Here is a 23,118-nt window from a genome sequence, read left to right as displayed (position 1 = left end):
CTCACTCAAACGTATTTGAAAGCAAGTGGGAAATTCCTATTTAGCTGTTGGGTAAGGCACTTAAATATTCAAATAGGTCATTAAGTTCTGTTTTAACCAAGGGTCACTGAGGTGAGTCTACAGCAGGGTGTGCTTCACTGAAACTGACAGCTGAGAAGCCTTTGATCAGTGAAACAGAAGAGCTGCAGCCATGGCGAGGTTAAAGGATTAAAAGCAAAAAACTGTGGATGCTGGAAATCCAAAACAAAAACAAAAATACCTGGAAAAACTCAGCAGGTCTGGCAGCATCTGTGGAGAAGAGCACCGTTAACGTTTCGAGTCTGAATGTCCCTTCAACAGAGGTTAAAGGATTGATGTTTACAGCACTCTTGTGTAGCAGGGACAAGGTTCCAGTGAGAAGAGTGCCAAGGAGTGCAGCTCAGGCAAATAATGAGATACTGTCCCTTTTTACATTATTAGAGAATATTGAAATTAGCCTGCCCTTTTTGTTCTTAGTAATGTTCAAATTGAGGGTGTCAATAGACAAGCCAGAGTTTTTTTTCCCTTAGTGCATCTTGTAAAGCTGCATTTAGAATTGTTTGTGCCACCTTTGATGTCTTATCAAAGCACGTCAATATATCTGACGTGGATTTTAGGATACTGGAACTTTAAACTCTTAAAGTTATAAAGGGATGCTGGAAGAATTATACAAGCTTTAATTGGAAAAGAAAGAGGGAAATGACAGTTGCGGACTTTAATATACCATAAAACGTATAGATAATCCAGGATTCCTTGATGGGCTGTATGCTGCAGAACTGGAGGGCACAGGCAGTTTTGAAAAGCTGCGGTTGATACAAAGAAGAATGTTTTCCATCATGGTGTTCAATATTTGGAGTAGATTTATATCAAAACCAGTTAATGCATCGATGAGGTGCTTGATGAATATTTGCTTCAAAGAAAAGTTTAAAATAAGGTTAATAATGGTGGGATGTTCCATTCCTGTTAGACAAGGTATCATATGCAAAACATAACTGCTTAGGCTTGATTAATGTAGATTGCAATGCTGGATTTTGGAGCTTGGTGGAAATACCTTGAAGTCAAGTAAATATTTTGGAATTTAACTTTTTCTCGATTGTTTGAAGTAAGTTTAGAAGAATCCATGACTGGTCCCTTGTTTTACTAGTTAGTGCTGTTGGGTAGGGTTTAATTTGGCTGGGGAAGGTAAGCAGAGAATAGCTGAAAGGAATAGAAGTAAGATTAGAAGACAGTGATATAAACATTAAAGTTAGAAATATCTGAATTTGCGGGATCAGCTTGAGGGAAAATAGCAGATGTGATGTTGGAGTTATTAAACTGATTGTATATGAGTGTTTGTAATGTAACTATTCAGTATGTTGAACTGCAGGCACAAATTACTACATGGAATTATGACATGCTTCAATGACGGATACGTGGCATTTTGCGAGCACCGGACGTCTCAAAGCGCTTTACAGCCAATGAAGTAGTTTTGAAGTGTAGTCACTGTTGTAATGTATTAAATGCAGCAGTTAATGTACCCACAGGAAAGTCCCACAAACAGCAATGTGATAATGATGAAAGAATCTGTTTTTGTGATGTTGATTGAGGGATAAACATTGGCCAGGAACTGGGGTAACTCCCCCCCTCTTCTTTGAAATATGCTATGGGATCTTTTACATTTACCTGAACAGGCAGATGGGGCCTGAGCTTAATGTTTCATCTAAAAGATGGCATGTCCAACAGCACAGCACTCCCTCTACTGCATGGGAACCGGGAATGGTTCTTGGTACTCCTGGCTACCAGGTATTCTGGAATGTTAGAGAAGGAAGAAAGAGGAGGGGATTTGGCAGTATTGATTAAGGATGATGTCATAGTCGCATGTAAAAAGGAATTTGCTAGTTGGTTTCAAAACTGACTCTATTTGGTTTGAGTTAAGGAATTGTGAGAGGAGCCATTCTTTGTTGGCTTTTTTAAACAAGCTCCAAACAGCGAGGAGATCAGTATCTTGTAAAAATAGAGAAGTAATACTAAGAGCATTTAATTACTCAAATATAGACAGGGGTAAATCATAGTAGGAAAAGAGAGGAATTTTTGATATGTATAGGAGAACTTTCTCAGTCAATGCCTCCAGTGCAACAAGGAAGGGAGTAATGTTGAATCTGGTCCTCGAGAAATAAGTCAACAAAGTGGAATGTTTTACAGTCAGAGATCATCTACCTAACAGTGACCACAACATAATTCAGAGTAATCAGAAAATATCAAATGTAAAAATGCTCTACTGGGGAGGGGTTAATTTAACTGATGTGAATAAGAACCGAGCGCAAGCAGATTACCAAAAACATGATTGCAGGGTCAAGCAGATGATGATGGAAATGAAAGTTAAAAGAAAACAGAAAAAGTTGGCTTATGTCAAATGTTAGGAGCAAGGTTCATTTAATAACCAGGAAGATTATGGAAAGTACAGGAGAGAATTGAAAAGTTAATACTGAAGGCAGAGAGAGATTACAAAAAAGATTAGCAGGCAACATTAAGGTGCACCCTAAGACATTTTAAATGAAGTGTAAGCGATTAGCTAAGGAAAATATTGGCCCTATTTAAGACTCAAAAGGAAATCTTCCTGTAGAGGCAGGGGACAGGGCTAAAATATTAAATGAGTACTTTGGGTACTTCATGTTTGACCATTTTGATTGAATTCTTTGAGGTAACAAAGAAGATTGATCAAGGTATTGCAGTACATGTCAACATAGACTCTTGGAAGGTCTTTGACAAAATGCCACACAAGAGGTTTATTAAGGAGAAGTAATTAAAGAGGAAGCGGTGATATGGATTCAAAATTGGCTCAATAACTGGAATCACAGGGTAGTGCTGGATGAATTTATTCAGACTGGGAGGCGGTTTGTCATGCTATTCCCCAGGAGTCAATTTTGGGTTCACTACTCTTAATTTTTTATAAACAAACTAGACTTGTCTGCAAGGAGCAGCACTATAAAGTACTCAGATGATACAAAACTTTGAAAAAGTAGTAGATAATCATGTGGATAGTTACAGGCTTCAGGATAACATATATAGAATGGTGAAATGGGCAGAAGCATGACAGATGAATTTTAATGCAGAGAAGTATGAAGTGATGCACTATGGGAAGACTTATTCAGAAAGGTATAAAGATTTGTACTACAAATGGCATTCTTTTAAGAAGTGAATATAGTTGAGACACCTTGGTGGCCATATGTACAATGCAAGCTGATTAGGTGGGCCATGAGGGCTATAAGTTGAGGAATAGAATATAAAAACAAAAAGATCATGCTAGAACTTTATAAATTACAGATTAGGCCTCAGCTGGAGTATTGTGAAGAATTCTGTACACCACACTTCAGGAAAGGTGGATTGGGCTTAGAGAGATTCAGAGCATGTTTACTAGGATGTTACCAGGGATGAGGGACTTATGTTTGAGGAGATCTTGGAAAAGTTAGGACTGTTCTCCTTGAAACAGAGAATGTTAAAGGGTGACCTAAGAAAGGCTCTGAAGATAGGCTTTAATAGAGTAGAAGAAACAACAGCTTACTTATGTAACCCCTTTAATGTAATGAAACATTCCATGGTATGTCACAGGAGCATTATAAAACACATGTATGGCACTGAGCCACAGAAGGAGGTATTAAGTCAGGTGACCAAAAGCTTGGTCAAAGACATAGGTTTTAAGGAGGAAAGTGAGATAAAGAGGTGTAGCGAGCACATTACAGAACTTGGGGACAAGGCAGCCAAAGGTACAGAAAGCAGTGGTAGAGCAACGAAAATTAGGAATGCACAATTGGCTCAAATTGGAAAAACACAAGAGTTCTTGGAGGATTTAGGGCTGGAGGAGATTAAAGAGATAGGGAGAGGTGAGACCATAGAGGAATTTCAAAATAAGGATGAGAATTGTAAAATCAAGGCATTGCTTGACTGGGAGCCAATTGTAGGTCAGGGGAGGAACTTTCCATGCCTGCTGATGTTGGGAATGTTCAGCGGTGTGAGTAGACAATATGGCGAGAAGGCCAAAAATCAGTTTCACGAAGTCGTGAAACCAGTTGCGATCATCCGCTTAGCCTGTTAATGGCAGGAAACGCGGCCTGTCATCAGACATCAGGGACCTCATTGTAATACATCTGCAATCATTTTAGTGCCAGCCCAGTGGAATAATCTCTCCCCCCCCACCCACTGGATCATCTGCCCATGTTAGCGGGAAAACACGGTGATGCTGGGGGGTCAACTGTGATGGCGGGCGGGGGGGGAAGGAAATGGGTGACTGGGCGAGGGGAAAGGATGGGGGAATGAATGCAAAACTGAATCACCATGCTGTCTAAATTGAAAGTGAAATGAGAGTCATGGTGGGCGAGATCAGGTGCTGCATGGAGTGTGATCAGTGGGTGAGTGGAGATGCATGTCAGCTCAGATGGACAACTGAAAGCGAACCCCAGCAGGCAGCATTGAAAATGCTCAGGACATTGAGGTGAGTGTGAAGGATCCACGTGCATGGGAGAATGCTTGCTTGAGGTTCTGAAAGGCCCTGCCACACATGCACTTTTCCCTCCAGTGTCACTCATTGGCCAGCTGTTCCCTCTGCAGTGACAGGGAACGAGGTTGAGGGGCTCACAGGCCAAGGGCACTTGGAAGGAGAGGACAGCCTCTGAGATCACTGAGTGGATGAGTGTCCAGCTGCCGCTTCTCCTCCCTTCGGGGCCCCAGGCTGACTCCTTGAGGGGAAGGAGCACTTGGAGGGATGTCGAGGTGCCCTGTTTCCTCTCGCGTTGGCACTGTAGGAACTCACCCATGGCTCCACGATGGAGTGCAGGTCTGCACACATCTTCGTGTTCCGCTGGACCAGGGTCTCCATGGCGTCTGCCATCCTCCCCATGGAGATCTCCATATGCGCACATGTAGGCGCTTCATCAGAAAGCAGGCGGAGCCACTCTGCTTAGGCCTTCCAACAGCTTTGCGTGATGTTTCCCTGCTTTCTGCTGACTCTCCAGGAAGGCCAAATCCAGAGATTCGTCATCTGACTCAGGCCTCATAGACGCCTGTTTCCCAGCGGGTCCTCCGAGTGCTGGGGAGCTCGGCTGTACCTGCCTCCTCCTGCTGTGGACACATGTCTGTGCAGTGACCACCAAATTGTGAACCCTCGCCTGCTCTAGATCTGGGTCCCACGAGGCCTGTCTCTGTGCTGCTGGCAGGTGTGGGTAAGCACTGTGACGGGTCTTCCAGGCTGCTTATTTCCAGCTCTTCAATGGAGGAGATGTCCTCTTGGCTGGAGATGAGGACCTGGATGGAGTTCAGGGACTGGCTGGCTGAGGGTGTTGGTCGCTTGGCAGAGCTCCCTGTGAACCAAAGTCGAGATAATTGGCAGCAGAGTCAAAAGCAAGAGAGAGAGCACTCACATTTGCATTGAGAGAGGGATGATATGGTGCAGGATCCGTACAATAGTGTTCGCCGATGACCTCGTCATCATTGCAGGCAGGGTCCATGCCTCCACCAGATAGCGCGATGGCACGCTTCTCAAAATGAGTGAGGGGCCTTGTCAGGAAGATATAATAATTCTCATAATATTATTGGAATTTATTGTAAAATAGAGTAATGGTGGGATGTGTCTATATATATATATATATATATAGTGTGCGTGTGAGAGAGATTTAATTGAATTAGCCTGGGTGTTTTGATGTAAGAAGAAAAGTTAGGTTTGAAATGTTAATTAGAGAAACATAGGTGTCATGGGAACATTTGCATTTTTAAATAAACCAGCTAGATTGTTTTCAAAGGAGGGGTAAAATGTGTCACCTAGACAGGTGAAGTTTAGAAACTGTGTGTATTTTTCCCAAAGATTACTGGTAAAACTTAGTGCTATGAGAGGTTTTTATTATCAGGAAAACAAAGTCCAAAAATATAGTGAAACAATGGATATTTGCATTCAAAGGGGAAAATATGTATAAAGGAGCAAAGGCTTTGTGAGGGTAGGCATTTTAACATCTAACAAGTGTGAAAAAGCCTTCAGCACCTATGCCTCGGGCTGCTGTCTCCTGGGATTGAAGTTAGGAGAACTCACTTTGAATTTGACTTGTTTAGGGCATCATGTTTCTTTGCCTGGGCCTTTTAAAATCCGTGTGTCTTACTGTTGCCTTAACGAAAGTGTAACTGGGACTTTGATTAGGGGAGTTAGAAGTTATCATAGTAGTAATTTGTAAATCTATATATGTATTTAAAATTGTTTCTCTTTATTAATAAATGTTTAATCTAGTTTTGTAAAAAACCTATAAGACTGAGTGGTCTTATTACTACTGAAATTAAGGCATGCATCTTGAAATTTATACAAATTGAAAATTAGTTGTGACAGTTGTTTCAGGTTTCCTCTGGGATTTGAACAACTCAGCATTTGCCATCTGTGTCATAACAGGCCAAATGTGGGCCTCTCCGCCCACGGCCTGGCACCTCTCCTTGCTGAGGTAAGCAGGCTTCTCCTGCATGGAAACAGAAGGAGAGAGTGTGAGCAGGATACGTGGTGCTGCATGGAATGTTTTTGTGGTGAGCAGACCCATGGACAAGGTGAGGATGTGAGCATGAGAGAATATGAGCCTGATGGAGGTGTGAGAGTTAGTGGCATTGTTCCTTGAGGTGTGAGATCTCTGGATGTGTGATGGGTTTGAGAGTGTGAGAGTGGAGAGCAATGAGTAGAATGACTCACCCTGGTGGAACAGATGAAACCATTCATTCTGTAGCAGCACTGGGTGGCTGTCCTCTTTTGCATGCATTGGCGCTGACTACTGCTGCCACCGCCTTCCGTGCTGGATTGGCTTCTGCCCCCTCCTGCAGCCAGAGCGGGGGTAGAGGACATCACGGCGGGCCTCCAAGGCGTCCTAAAGACACTCGAGGTACGTCACTAAACTGGGAGGCTGCAGTCTTTTTGCTTTTCGGGGTCATCCTGTCTTCTATGCAGCAGTCCTGCGCTGGAAGCACTGAGAGGTGTGCACGCGGCTGTGCTTCAAGCGTGGCGCCCGGTGTGATGAAGTGGCGAGGTGACGGCATGGCGGGCAAACGAGAGTCCGCCTGCCATCAAAACAGCATGTTTCCCAGGAATGTGTAATATGGCGGGATTGGGACGATATGGCGTGAGAAGCTGCCATTGCGGTCTGCGGGTAAAGCGTCATTTTCCCCATCCACTACCGCATTTAGTGCAAAACTGGGATGATTCCACCCCAGGGCTTTGTGAGTTAAGGCAGGGCAGCAGAGTTTTGAATGATCTCAAGTTTGCACAGGGTGGAATGTGCGAAACAACCAGGAGTGTGTTGGAATAGTTGAGTCTAAAGGTAACAAAGGCATGAATGAGGGCTTCAGCAGCAGTTGAGCTGAGGCAGGGGAAAAGTTAGGCAATTTTATGGAGGTGGAAATGTGCACTTGGTGATGGCGTGAATATGATGTCGGAAGCTTATCGCTGGATAAAATGTAACACCAAGGTGACGAGCAGACTGGCTTAATCTCAGGCTGTTGCCAAGGAGAGGGATGGACTCGGTAGCTATGGAACGGATAGCGAAAAATGATGCCTTCTAGCAAATGGGTCAATAACTAGAGGTTGTAGATTTAAACTAATTGATTAAAATAGAGGTGAAATTTTTGTTAGGATCTAGAACGCTCAATCTGAAAAGTTGGTGGATGCTGATTCCATAAATAATATTAAAGGGGAGTTGGATAAGCACTTCAGGATGAAGGGGAGTAAAAGACAAATAGGGGAGACGTTGGGACAAAGCATGACTACACTTTCAAAGTGCCAGCACAGACACAACTAGCCAAATAGCAGCTTCTTGTATTGTAAGTTTCTATAATCAATCTTACTGCAGCATTAATTGGTACTCCTGATTTTGAAATGTTGCATAAAAGAACCAACTACTTGATTAATCCTTGGAAAACAGTTCAGTGGGTTGACAAAGCATGCAAAGTTTTGCTGTTGGTGTTTCTAGCAAAGTAATTTTGGTTGATAAAGAACTTTAAGGTACAGTTGCAGTAATTATTTTAGACCCTGTGTGAACACTAAAACATACATCAGGTGGTAGCAAATCTTGTTATATGGTGATTGGAATCTTGTACTAGAGTGGCTGCCTAGTCATATGTTCCTGACCATAGAGGATGCAGCATTAAGTAGACATTTCCCATTCAGTTTGTCACTGTTCAGGGCTTTCACTTGCTCCCAATCAAGGAATGAGATATGTATTTTTTTTAGCAATCTACCAAGCAGGATTGCCAAACTATTAAATTTGTTCAAGGAAACTGAAATTTCTTGTGAATTCTCTGTTTTTCATCATTTTTTCCAGTATACCTACGTGCTCCAGAAAAGCTCAGTTATGACTATGGTGCTCAATATTTTGAGTTAAAAGGAGCTTGGATCTTCACATCGCTTTGGGTGGGTGGTGATACTGTTATTCAGGAGTTATATGCATAGATAAATGAGTTCTGAAGACAACTCACCATTTATCTGTCCACTATCCAGTTCTGTTTTTGGTCAGCTGCAGATGTTGTAGTATTCAATCAGTGTGCTTTTTAAAATTGTTTTTTTTTTACCAATTGGGCACGTTGTCAGTTAAAGAAAAACAACTTTTGATGACTTTCATCAGATTATTAAGATGAATTTAGATAAATAAGCTTCCCCAAGGCATTCTTGCTTTGGTGAGGTGATGAGGTGTTGTTAGTTCATTTATTAGGGTTCAGTCGAGAAAGCAGTTTCTGTCTTCTCCTAATTAATACAAAGGCTTTTGAGAGTCTTGCACAGGATAGCCTTCCTTACTTGGAACAGTTTATTATCCTGTCAAAATGCTTTCATTATTTGAGCTAACTCCTCGCCCATTTCTTCTGGATTGTTTTTTTGTGAAGCTTTTACAATAGCCATGATGAAAGAGGCAGTGAAAATGTATGATTTTTCTGCCCCCTGAATTTCCACTGTAAGTAATATAAACTTCAAACTCCTTCATGCCAAATGATTTTGCTGCATTGAACGTAGAAGTGACTGTATCTTGGCTAGTCCAACAAGACACTGATTCAACTTTTTGTTGTCTTAGCCACTTCTGTATTTAACAAACTGCATGGATTCCAGACAAAGAGGAACAGAATCAAATTGCATTTCTAGTGGTGTTTAAATAATATCAAGCTGACCTGGTTCATGGAGCTGATGTGATTCAGAATGCAAATGAAGGCACATATAATAGTTTCCTTTTGGGCTGATTGTAATTACTTTTAGTTGAAAGTGTATAAAGAGGTCCATTATGATATTGGCCCTGAAAAGTTAATCTCTTAATTTTATTGTTAACTCTTTCTACATGTTCTTAATTACCAAGGTTTTAAGGGCAAGCGTTTGAATCTTCCTCTGATACTATTTGCCTCTCTAGCCTGGTGCTGCAGCTGGATGTAATTTGGGTTCAATTTGAACACATTCGCAGAACTCGAGCACAATACACAGTATCCAAATGGGTATTCTTGCTTTGACCTACCTCATTACTTACCCCACAATGGACCACATTTTGATCGAGTCCAAATTAGCCTAATTTTATATTTTATTATAGAAACAGGGTGCTTTTGCATTGCAGACAGCAAACTGGAGGATATACTTGTATTTATCAGAATAGGAACACTTCACTGTGTAAATGCACAATGTTCTATTTTTAAAGATCCTTTTAGCACCACAACCTCTAGTTACTGTAAGTAGGATATCATAAGATCATTTTTTTATTCATTCACAGGTATGGGCATCACTAGCAAAACCAGCATTATTGCCCACTCCATACTGCCCTTGAGAAGGCGGTTTTGAGCTACTTTCTTGAACTGCTACAGTTCGTATGGTGAAGGTGCTCCCACAGTGCTATTTTGTAGGGATTTCTAGGATACTGACCCTGCAATGATGAAGGATCAGCAATATAGTTTTGTGTGTCTGCTGCCCTTTTTCTTCTAGTTGGTAGAGGACATGGGTTTGAGAGGTGCTGCCGAAGAAGCCTTGGTGAGTTGCTGCAGTGCACCTTGTAGATGGTACACACTGCAGACACGGTGTACGTGGTGGAGGGAATGAATGTTTAAGGGGATGGATGGGGTGCTACTTAAGCAGGCTGTTTTGCTCTGAATGGTGTTGAGCTTCTTAATTGTTGTTGAAGCTGCACAGATCTTGGCAATCAAAATCATACTTTTGATTGTGCAATGTAGATGTTGAAAAGGCTTTGGGGAGTCAGGAGGTAAGTCACTCGCTTAAATGTTACTTGCCACCTATTAGCCCAAGTCTGAATGTTATCCAGGTCTTAGTACATGTGGGCACAGAGTGCTTCGTTATTTGAGGATATGCAAATGGAGCTGAACACTGCGCCACTCATCAGTGAACATCCTATATCTGATCATCTGTTGGGGGAAAGGACATTGATGAAGCAGTTGATGACGGTTGGGCTAAGGACACTGCACTGAGGAACTCCTGCAGTGATGTCCTGGGGCTGAAATGTTTGGCCTGCAACAACTATAAGTATCTTCCTTTGGGCTAGGCAAGACTTCAACCAGTGGACAGTTTTCCCCCTGATTTCCAGTGTCTTCAATTTTGTAGCGCTTCTTGATGCTACACTTGGTCAAATGCTGCCATGATGTTGAGGAGAGCCATTCTCACCTCGTATCTGGAATTTGGCTCTTTTGCCCATGTTTGAACCAAGGCTGCAATGAGGTTTGGAGTCCTGTGGTCGTAGCAGAACTCAAACTGAACATTGGGCAGATTATTATTAAGTGCAATGTCGATGACACCTTCCATCAAGTTGTTGATGATGGAGAGTAGATTGATGTGACGGTAGTTGGCCAAGTTGGATTTGTCCTGCGTTTTGTACGCAGGGTATACTAGGAAAATTTTCCACTTTGTTTGGTAAATCCAGTGTTGTAGCTGTACTGGGGCAGCTTGACTCGAGGTGTGGCTAGTTCTGGAGCAGACATTTTCAGCAGTACAGCTGGGATGTCGGGGCCCATAGCCTTTGCTGTGAAATGTGTGCTCCTCTGTCTCTTGTTATCATGCAGATTGAATTGATTTGGCTGAATACTGGTTTCTGCGACAGTGGGAATTGTAGGAGATGGTCATGATGGATCATCCACTTGGCACTTCTGACGGAAGATGTTTGCAGCCACATCAGCTTTTTTTTTCACTTTTGTGTTGGGATCTGCCATTATTGAGGATAGGGATGTTAATGGAGTTCCCTCCTCCTATTAGCTATTTAAATGTCCATCACCACTCATGATTAGATGTGGCAGAGCTGCAGAGCTTTGATTTGACCCATTAATCGTGGAATCGCTTAGCTCTGCCTATGGCATGGTGCTTCTGCTGTTTAGAATGCATGTGGCCCTGCAGTTTCACCAAGTTGGTATCTCACTTTATTTTATTCATTCATGGGATGTGAGCGCCGCTGGCTAAGCCAGCATTTATTGCCCATCCCTAACTGCCCTTGAGAAGGCAGTGGTGAGTTGCTGACTTGAACTGTTGCAGTCCATGTGGCGCAGGTACACCACTGTTGAGGGTGGGAGCTCCAGGATTTTGACCCAGCGCTAGTGAAGGAACGGCGATATAGTTCCAAGTCAAGATGATGAGTGGCTTGGAGGGGAACTTCGAGGTGGTGGTGTTCCCACATGCCTGCTGCCCTTGTCCTTCGAGATGGGTAGTGTTCGTGGTTTTGGACGCTGTTATCAAAAGAGCCTTGGTGAGTTCCTGCAGTCATCTTGTAGATGGTACACACTGCTGCTACTGTTGGTGGTGGAGGGAGTGAATGTTTGTGGATGGTGTGCCAATCAAGCGAGTTTTTAAGTATGCCTAGTGCTGCTCCTGGCAAGCTGTTCTACTCTTCTCATTAAATCATGGTTGGTCCCCTGGCTTGATGGAAGTGGTGGACTGAGGAATATGCTGCGCCATGAGGTTACAGATTGTAGTCGAATGTAGCTCTACTGCTGATTGCCACAGTGCCTCATGGTTTTGAGCTGCTAGAATTGTTCTGACATTTACCATCGGGGTAGTGGCACATAAAATGATGGAAGGTGTCCTCTTTTCGAAGACAGTGCTCCTTCTCCACAGGGATGGTGTGGTGGTTACTCTTATCAATGCTGCCATGGAGAGATAGTCAGATAAATGTGCAAGGATGAGGTCAAGTTGGTTTTACCCTCTTGCTTCTTTCACAACCCATTTGACAATCATGTCCTTCAAGATTTGGCCAACTTGGTCAGTCGTGGTATTACTGAGCTAGTCTTGGTGATGAACATTGAAGTCTGCAGACTATGTTCTATGCCCATGCTGTCCTCAGTGCTTCTAGCGATGCTCAACATGAAAGAGCACTGATTCATCAGGTGATGGAGGGCAGTAGGTGGTGTATCCTTCTCTATGTTTGACCTGATGCCACCTGACTCTTGGGTTCCGGAATTATGTTGCAGGCTCCCAGGATCACCCAAAGAATTGGAGTGTAATTGTGTTTTCTGGATTGCCACCTGACTGTGAATCCCTGGCTGCTTTGGAGGGAAAGAAAAGCATGAATTTCTTTCTCTTTAAGATTATTTTGCATTTTTAATAAATTGTGGCACTTTTCATGTAAAACTATACATATACATGGATTTCTTTTAATGTTGCTCCTGGTAAATCAGGCAATATCATATCTTACCAAGACAGAAGGGTTAAATCTGATGGTAAAATGTAGGAGTCCCTTTAAGAGCACAAGAGTCTAATTATTAACAGACCTTCAGGCCATTGAGTTTAATTATTGCTTTGTTAGAGAATTTTGCAAATTGCAATTGCTTTTCAAGTTCTACCTTAGGAAATTGCCTCAAAGAAAGCTGCTTATAAGTTTGATGTTTATGAGCAAAGGTAATTTGTTATTTCTATATATAGGTATAGATTTTGTACATTCTAGCAATTGGCATCTTTTCCTTGAGCCATCTTTTACTTTCAAATCATTGTAACAAGAGTTTTCATGATTTGGGTTATATTTTGGGAAGAATTTCTATGCACCTTCCAATTTTATTTTCACTGGCTTTGGGCTTTTGTACAATTTTTTACTTCATGGCTCAAAATGTTTGTAAAGGTGAATTAAATGTCAATTAAAAGCACCTGACTCAAACAAATTGTATACAAAGGAAAATGTTTGAGCATGGCAACTTAAACAAAACATGTTCATGCTACACTACCTTGCTTGGAAAATCCATAACATTTATATTATGCTGATAATAGTTCTAGTTAGTTTTTTCATTCATTTCCCTCCTCTGTGTGCTCATTCCATTGTTCAACTCTAACAGCATGCGATTGGACTGATACCCCCTGGCATACAAGTTAAAAGAGTATGAGAAAATGACTTCAGTTGACGATCGTTTGAATCTCTCTTTCATTACCAACTTCTCCTCCAAAAGGCTGCTCTCCTTCTGAGCCTCACACGCTCAAGATATGGGGCAGAATTTTACATTCAGCGTGCGGGCGCACACCCGACATGCCGCAACGTAAAATGATGCGCGATGACGTTGGGCATGTTTCCCGACATGATGGCGAACTCGCGTGATATTTTGTTCAGCAGGCGCATGCCGGAGTCAGCTGCCTGCCCGCCAATTATTGAAAGGCCTATTAAGGCTATTAACAAGGTAATTAAGTTGAATTTTACACTGTCCGTCCAACCTTATGGTTGGCGGGCAGGCAAAAAGGCCAAGTGGGCCTTTACATTTTTAGGAAACTTCATCCATGGGCGGGATGAAGTTTCCTAAAGCTATAGCAAATTAAATAAAAACTTTCTTTTGAAATTAAAAACATATTCCATCTCATGTGATACAAGGGGCCGTGTTTCATTGAATTTTTATTGCATTTATTAATTTTTTCAAAAAGTGCTTCAATCTCCCTGAGGCAGTTCTGTGCCTCAGAGAGATTGAAGCGCTCTTTCGCGTGCATGCGTGAACTGCGCGCCAGGCCCGCTGTCCCTCCTCCCCCACTCGCACAGGTAGTGCTGCGCTACCGCTCGTGATCCATACGGGGTGGGCCTTAATTAGCCTGCCCGTGTAAAATCGCAGTGCGGAGCCCATTGTGGGCGGCAGTCGGCACCTCGACCGCTCCTGTCAAGCCCACCCGATGACTGGAAAATCTTGGCCATGATAAACTTTATGGTGTCTTTGTGCTAGAAATGAACACCCCAGCTCTAGCGTAAATAAAATCCACTGCGAGCAGCTAACAGTTTTGTGTGGCTGGAGCACACCTAATGCTGTCAATTTGAGCAAGTGGCCCTTTTTGTTATAAAAACAAGGTTGTCTTATTTGCAAGATGAAAAATATTTAAATTTGTATTCCATTCTGTTTTCTTTTAATTTCAAATATGTAGAATGCTGCTGCTTCTGAATATTTTTGGCTTGTGATCAGCATGTACCACAAGCCATATAAGAGAATTTAGTTCATAAAGGATTACTGCTAAATTTAGAAGTGAATCTTCAACTGACTATCTACTTGTAAGTTTGTTATAGATAACACATTAAAAAGGATCATGCTTTTCATTGGAATTTACCAATTACATTTGTTCCTTTCAGGTAAAAATTGATGCATAATATAAATAATACTTGCTGATTTAGTTTTGTTCCTGGAGAAATTACCAATGTGGGTGTTATTACTTTATATATTTATAGAGTATAAAAAAGATTCTCCTCAGTACTCACAATTTTGTTTCAGAAATGTTGTTTCCTCTGTTAGTATTAATAATTTTACTGAGTAACTTGTACTTTTTTTGTGCAGACAAATAAAGATCTTGACTTGTCCATCAATGCGTCAAACAATTTCAATTTAAATGTCACTTGGTCCATAGGATCAACTGGTAAGTTTTTTTTTTAAGCAGTTTGAGTTTTTGATTTTCAGTTGTACAGTAGGATTAATAATATGCAAAATATAACAGAACATAGAGTCAAACCCACTAAAACATTTTTCTATTAAAGCTTCACGTTTTTAAAGAATTGTTTTGCCGGAGTATGTATCAGAACAAAACTTTGTACTGATCTTTGCAAAGCAACTCAATTAGTCTTTGTCAGATGCCCAGAGGGTCTTACAATCTGAATCTATTGTTTCCATGGTACAATATAAACTGCCTTCAAGATCCAGAGCCCTCTGGGTTTATTTTTTTTTGTTTAGGGTTATGTTATGACGTGGCAGATGGTGTGTGCCAGGCAGACCCAATCCACAAGGGAAACTTGGTCGCACTATCACAACGGTTTTGCAATTTGTATTTATTACAAGATGTGTGCACTGAATTTAGAAGTAATAAGTCCACCAAAACCTTTAGAGATTTTAAAAATTAAATTAAAATATTTATTAACAAAATAAAAGATTTCATAAGACATAAGACTACAATTACTTACTATAATAACTCCTAAAATTCCAAATTAATCTGACCCCCAGTTATATCCTTTTACGCAACAGTCCATATTTTAGATTTAAAACAGAACCAGCAAGTTAACACAGGACCCACTTGACAGTGGAATTCCAAATAGCTTTCTTCAACTTTAGTTTTGTTATATAGCAGACTTATGCACAGATGGCTAGAGGCTTCGTTAAGGCTATTTCACACACTCCTGTTAGATCTTACATGGCTTTCTTCCACATAGCCTTTCGTTCTCCTTTATATATGTTTCTTTGTTTTTAATATGTAAATTCTGTTGTTCCGTATGTCTCTGAAACTGTATCTTCCTCATAATATAAAAACTTTCATGTTGCCAATACCGTCAGTAACCTTTGGGAAAAATAAACACCCTCCTTAGCCTTGCTTATCTGGCTAGTTGTAAACTGACTAAGATCCCTTTGAAGTCCAAATCCCTTCATTTATCTAAAAATGCAAATTTCCTTCACATCTTACAGCATCCATATTTACTCATTAGCATGTCAATCATCTAGCTTCTTTTGATGATTTCAAGTTTGCAGATATTAGACTCCAAATGTAATTAAATCACACAGACAGACCCAACAATACTTACCCCCATAAACCTACTTCACAATAAACCAGGAAAATATTATGAAAATTATTATACTTCTATCACAGGTTTACCTTCCCAAATCGTGAAACTCTAAATTGGGTTATCTTTGATTATCTGCTTCAACTTGTTGCATGCCCTGAGTTTAAATGGGTCAGATAGCCTGTGCTAAATCATATTGTTCAATCTACCTCAGTGGTTCCCAAACTTTAACTACCTGTGAACCCCTTTCATGAAAATGCCAAATTTTGCAAACCCCCTCCTAAATAAATATTTTCCAGAGATTTTCTCCTTTACCTGAGTATAAATTAGAAAAGCAATGATCTTAGAAATATAAAATGTGTTTTTCTTATGACACTTTATTGCACACTATTAATAATTACATTATTATTTAGCAAAATGCAATAAGTGAAGGAGAGCTACCCAATACAAATTAGAGGCACAAAATCAAACCTAGTTACTTACAGAATTGCTAAATGGGGGAATGGCCTTATAATTTCCATTCTGGCCAGATTATGTCACCAGTTGCCACTAAATGGAGCCTTTAATATTGGGCATGAGGGCACATGTCTGTAAAGATGCAGTAAAGGCATCTTTGATTTTCTACCAGCAAGAGAAATAGCATCCTCCCATTCCAATGGCAGAAGTCCTCCTCCAGTGCTTCAACGATGCATTGAGGGACTGGGCGAGGAATCAGAGAAGAGATCCCAGAGAAGAGGTAAGGGCCCTGGGCCATAGACCCATCATCGAGAGACTGGACTGGGGAATGATTTCAAGACTCAGAAGAGATTGGGAGGGAAGGGCCCTAGGCTACAGACATGAAGTTTATCTGTGACCCAGGGCCTTTCCCCTCCCGACTTCTTTCAGGATTTGGAGAAGAGATCGGGAGAGGAATGACCTAGGACCTAGGCCAGGGCCACAGAAAACATTGTCAAAACAGCAAGGATTTACAGCTGAGATTAGGAGGAGGGGAACAGCCTTTGCTGGTGTGAGGGGTGGGGGCACGGTGTGATTGTGGCCAGCCGGAGAGTTAAATTAAAATGCAGGTACTCACCTAAAAGCTCCACTCCTACAGGCACAGGCAGCACCTGACTCCAAAATCCAAGCAAAAGACACAGCACACCTGACCACCAACCACTCTCCAACTTCAAGACCAGTCACGAGATGCGAGACAAGGCGCGTTCTACTGAGCCAATGATTGCTGTTGTCAGAACAATAGCAATCATTAGCCAAGTAGCCTGTCAATCAGGATGGCCTACATACCTTTGGACATTGACCGCCCTGAGGCTACTCGGCCAATGAGCACTGGGACCCCTGAGAACCAGGGCGCCAGTTATTTGGTAGGTGCCAAACTGACAGCTGTCATTTCCCCGCAGTTTTGGCATGCAAACACTTCTGCTTCTGCATTAGGGGATTTTTCCTGCGAATTCCCTGAAACATTTTGGGGTTCGCAAACCACAGCTCTGGAACCACTGATCTAGCTGCATGCAATATACAGAAAATTAAATCCTACCCATATTCACTTCAACTGTGTATTCAATCCAATGTGTTTGTCTAATACATGCTCAATTTGTGCATAAGCCTTTTGTTTTGCAACCTTTTATTATTCACCCTGCCTAACCACATGCTCTTTGTTTTTCTGTGGTTGCATTCTGACAGACACTTGAGGTTTAACAGATTATTAATTTTAATTTGACCTGTATCAGGGATCTTACATGATTTATCTGGAAGGTTGCCAAGGAGATGAGACTTAACCCTTTTTTACCTCCTCCCAATGCAGTAGAATTTAAATGTTTTTCACCACATGACACTAACCAAAGTAACTAACAACTGACTAAACCTATCTCAGGCACCGTCAACTAATTTGTACATCTGTTATCCCAGCTCCAAATACAAAAACACCTGTGAAAGATTTATTATGAAAATAAATTCTGGAAAAATGTAACCTTTTGGAAATGGCACTAAAATTGCACCTACTGGAGATGAAATATAGTCTGCTTTGAGGTGTGGTTTCATAGGGATGATTGTGCCTATAAGATATGCTTTATGCCTTGGTGATCAGTCATTTTATAAACAAGACCAATATTATTGGCAGAAGGGGGTGGTATGTGGAACTCATCACATCAAAATATGATCCTATCCTCACCTGATATTTACATGCACAATTATAGTGGGGTTACTGGATAGCAAATCAGGAGTAGGAACCCTAGCTGATTTTTCCCTCCCCTCTTCCTCCTCCCCCCTGCCCCTCTATCGCATGAAAACAGAGTAAATGTAAGGGCCCCTTTGCAAGCTTGACTGATATCAATCAAAGATTGAACTGGTTGCTTTTCTGATTTACATGATGCAATGCCTCATCGTTGGAGGCCATTGCCCACTGTGCTAACCCTTCCTCCAATATTATGGATTGGAACTTCCTTGATCTGACTTGTAGTGATCTTTATGTTGATCTCACTGAAGGCAACTTGCCCCAAAGTTTGCTGGGATCCTCATTAGTTTGTGCTGGAATATAAAAACCAGCAGATATCAGCACAATAACAAATTACTTAATTGAGAGTTTGGCAAATGTAACTGGGAATGGCCCAAATGATCAAGGAAATTTATGTGTAGTGACGTTTTAGTATAAAGCTGCGTAAATCATGCAACAAATTTCCTTAAAATCTGGTGCAACTTAGCATTTGCACCAAACATTCCAGGGAAATTCAGGGCTTATATATTTGCAGAATATTTTAAATTAACATCATCTTTAGTTTTGTGCATTTCTTGATCTTGCTTTATCAAATTCATAATTAAAAACCTATATTAATACAATTTTTTCAGATGTTTTGTGAAGGATGTGTGTTTTAAAGCAGAAAAAACTTTCTGTACTTGAGGATTTTAGGTATTTTTTAAAAGATTGATTACATCTTTTCAATTATTGATTGACTATGGAGTCCACGTACATAACTCAATTAACTGCATTGCTTTGCATTTCATTTCAGTTTAATTTTTTTTCAGATGGGGCAGCATTTACATTTCTGAAGCTACAGCAATATGAATTAGTATAATTCAAGTTGATATCTTCCATCCAACAGCTTTAATTAATTAAAGTTCATGCATAATTTCTTAATGGTCAGGCATTTACATTACAGTTAATGTTCAAAGGCAGAAGTTACCTGATAATTTACATTGAATCCATATTTCACGTGCACTACCAAAAAGAATATAGATTTTTAAAGATGGATTTATACTTTAGCAGTGATTATGGTGCTTTTAACCAGGGTCGTGGTCTTTGGAGTTGTGGTATATATAGATAGCATGCTTTTCATGCAACTTCTTCCATGGTGTAAGGCAATTAAACCCTTGAACGATGTGCTTTATAACTTCACGGAGTTAATTGCCTTTTATGTTGCATCCTCCCCAAGCAGTTTTTTTTAAAGAAGCAAAACTAGGGTTTATTTTCTGTTGTTGAAATTCCATTCTGAAGAGTCAAGGCAAACACCAGTGTGGAAACAGATTTTTGAGATAATTGAATTAATTAATTTATTGAAAGAATTTTGCAATCCGTGAAAAGCTGGAACCCAAACCTAATTGATCAGTAACAGCACAAAAACAAAAGCTGTAATTGTAGGTCCCAGCTGCTCACAAAAAAACAAAATCATTTCGTACAGGAGCACTCCATGTAAAGATCCCATTCCTTTTGGTCAATACCATTTCATCTTCTAGCCTGCTTCTCTGTCTGACCAGTGAGGTGGCAAGTTCTGCTCCCCCTCATAGCAAGTTTCTGTTGTGTGATTCTTTTTATTGGATCAAGTTGCAGAGAATTCAGAAACAGCTCTATTACAGAACATTACCCTGCCCAACCTGTACATAATGCTATGCTTCTGTTATACCTGAGGTACAGCTTTTCCATATTTAAATGTTATAACAAGATGGCAATAAAAATTAAGAGAGATTTTTGCCCCTCAAGCTATCCATATGTTGAAGCAGATGTACCTCTGCCTCATTTCAACCTCCATTCTAGACAGTTCTGGTATATTCAGTGTTGATGCATCACTTTGTTTATCCCCTTAGTACCTAGGGTAAATCTATTGTATACTTCCAAGAAATCACTTGGACAGTATTTCTCTAGGAGTTATGCACTCTCAGGTGTCATGCACTCTCCGGAGTCATGAGGTTGCAATTTATAGTTCACAGGTTTTTTTTTTGATGACAGGTTCTTATTGCTGTGCTAATGGTGAAAAATCAAATTAAAATTTTCTCTGTTTCATAATTGCTTGATTCTAACTTATGACGCTTTCCGTGGAACCTGCAATCGAGTTGAGGAGAAAGACAAAAATAAATCTCTGTAATTTCTTCAGATGACAAATTATTTCCTTTCCTCTAATAAGTTTCTTATTGTAGAGATTTTGACTTAGTTTTAATAGTTATTCAAAAAAAATCTGCACCCATTCTTGTTTTTGCAATTTTGTTTTTTGAAGCTATTTCTTCTCTATGTACATGATCCACCCCTTCCCCTCCCTCCTTTGGATGTGGAGTTTTGGGATCTGTTTATTTAACTATTATTTTGTTTGAATGTAATGGTAGCCTACATTGCATGACACCTTGATTTAAGAGTAGATTGGCCTGTGGGGTCCATCTTGTGAAGCATGGGTTTGGAGAATGGTCATATGATTAATATATGACTTCATAGAATAAAAGTAGTACTAGAAGGATACTTTTAGTGAATTTTACCCAATTGATTCATGTCCTCAACTAAGGTAAACGTTTTAATGCTTTTAAACTTCTGTTTAACAGTGTTGTATATGCTTCATTCAATTAAGCGAATCAGTGCATTGTCTTATAGGCTATTAAAACTCAAAATTCTCCTTTGCAGCTGGAACGATATCTGGAGAAGAAGTACCTATAGTCTCAAAGATGAACATTAAAGAGTACAGAGATGGCTTTTCCTATGAAAAGTTTAATTTTCACAACAATCCAAATATCACATTCTACGTATATGTCAGCAACTTTAGTTGGCCCATTAAAATACAGGTGAGTGATTTTCAAAAAGGCACAGTTATATGCCTTTAATATCTACTCAAACCAAAAGTGAAATAATGGATTCTCCTAACCATAAATTGAAAGAGTTAATATGTCAAAACTCTAACCTACTCTTTAACTTGAGATTACAGTATTGGGATTTTCATTTTATTCTGCAGATCTGTAAAACACTAGGTATGCAGATCATGAGGTGAATGAAGTGCCAAGTGTACAATAAAAAATGCTGCACATTGAGATATTATTAAAAACCAGTTTTATTCTTCCATCAATTTGCTTTTATTTGTTAATTGGTGCCAAATCCAGTTATCTACTACATTGATTTGTACTGTGGCTTTTTGTGTTCCCTGTTAGTGGACAAAGTACAGACTGGTACCACTAAGTGTTCAGCTGAATTGTTAGTGTAAATCTACTGGTATGTTGGGATGAGCTGCGATGGAACTTCTATTTGATGACTGTGAAAGGTGATGACATTGACAATTTCAGCAGTATTTGTCGAGCATGGTTTCATAAGTTAAACCATTAAATTAGTAAGAGGACAAATGAATTGCTGTGTGCACAGTTGTATAATGTAGCTTAATTATTCTTTTATTGTTCCTAAATATCAAATTATGTCCCAACATGAGCTGTTTTAAATGCCTGGTGGAATCAAGTGCTCTGAAGAATTGCCATAATTTATTAATGAGGTACCACAAATTTGGTTACTCTGACTTGAACAAAGCACAAAGCAATGCTTGAAAATAATTTTCTAGTTAATATGACTGTTTAAAAAATACACAGTGGAAATTCTGCAGCACTTCAGGTTACTTTTTTGCTAATGCTCATAAAACCATAGCTGGAATCATGTTTATTTATAATTTTAGCAGAACAAAGCCCTGTGTCTAGTGTTGTGTGGAGACCACTAGACACAGGACTTTGTTCTGCTAAAATGATGGATAAACATTGGAGATATTGTTGTGTAGTACTTATGTTTCTGGACTAGTCATCCAGAGATCTCAACAGAGAATGTGAGTTTAAATCCTGTCATACCAGTTGGAGAATTTGAATTCAGTTTTTAAAAAAAAGTCTAAGTAAAATGCTGTTATCAATAAAAATGACAAGCTTTCAGATTGTTATTAAAAACCCAATTGGTTCATTGGTTTCCTTCAGGGAAGGAAATTTCAATGCCTTACCTACTCTGGTTTATGTGCCACATCAGTCCCAGCAATGTGGTTGACTTTTAACAGCCCTCTGAAATGGCCTAGCAAACCATTTACCTTCAAGCCACAACAAAGAACACCAGTCATTCAAGAAGACTTCTAACCACCTTCTTGGGGCCGAGAACTAGAGTTGAACAATAAATGCTGGTCTTGCCAGTGATGTTCAGGTCCTGAGAATATTTTTAAATTTTAAAAATGATACACACCTGCTCCAGCATACCTCCTGAAGTAATTTTCTACGGATAAATGAAACTGTACCGTTGATGTTTTAGAAGTCTGAGAATGTTTCACTTAAATCTAGGGATCCTTGGTAAAATCTCAAGTTAATACAATGGAATAATGTTTTCTCTTACTGATGGTGCTGTGGATGTTAAAGTCGAGATTACAGTGATGAAAAATTTCCTGAACAAGACGGGGAATAATTCATCAGTTGTTTGTGCTATTGACTGAAAATCTCACTAGGAAATACATCAAGAGTTGTTGCTGTTGAAGATGAATATTTGACATTGCTGAAGTGGCAGGTGCTCTTAAGATTTAAGTTTTAGTTAAGCTGCATTGTTGGAGCAGTGTAGAAAGAATTTTATTCTCTGTTAAATCTGTGCTACATGATCCAGGAACACTAGTTGCTGATGCTGAACACAGAGTGTGAAGTATTATTCATCAGTTTGGAAAACCCCATTGGAGCAAGAAACTTGACCTCGACATGAAACTTGACCCCAGCACATTCATTGTAGTACAACATTCTCTCCTATTTCTTGGTGGTCGTTAATTGTTTGGTCATTGACAAGGAGAGATGGTGGCGTAGTGTTAACATCACTGGGCTAGTAATCCAGAGGCCCAGACTAATATTCTGGGCTCATGCGTTCAAATCCCACCACGGCTGCTGGTTTAATTAACAAAAATTAATAAAATTGCCT

At 40.2% G+C, this 23,118-nt stretch overlaps 1 protein-coding gene across 8 annotated transcripts in view; it reads left to right on the top strand.

Moving 5' to 3' along the window:
- The window catches only part of atrnl1b (attractin-like 1b), a 1,047,255-nt gene that overhangs the window by 468,465 nt on the left and 555,672 nt on the right, over positions 1 to 23,118 (top strand). For 5 of the 8 annotated variants that reach the window (XM_078564667.1, XM_078564669.1, XM_078564666.1 and 2 more), the window contains exons 23-24: positions 14,758 to 14,836; positions 20,839 to 20,996. The exons of 1 other annotated variant lie outside the window; for it this stretch is intronic. In XM_078564667.1, the coding sequence (XP_078420793.1) occupies positions 14,758 to 14,836; positions 20,839 to 20,996 (237 nt within the window). Of the gene's footprint in view, positions 1 to 13,293; positions 13,351 to 14,757; positions 14,837 to 20,838; positions 20,997 to 23,118 lie in introns of those variants that run through there. 2 more of the 8 variants (XR_013579731.1, XM_078564672.1) reach the window with 2 other exon arrangements.

The sequence above is a fragment of the Cetorhinus maximus genome, chromosome 20, assembly GCF_964194155.1.
Source record: "Cetorhinus maximus chromosome 20, sCetMax3.hap1.1, whole genome shotgun sequence".
Classification (NCBI taxonomy): Eukaryota; Metazoa; Chordata; class Chondrichthyes; order Lamniformes; family Cetorhinidae; genus Cetorhinus; species Cetorhinus maximus.
Note: the sequence above shows the minus strand (reverse complement) of the source record. Positions and strands in the feature narration are given on the sequence as shown.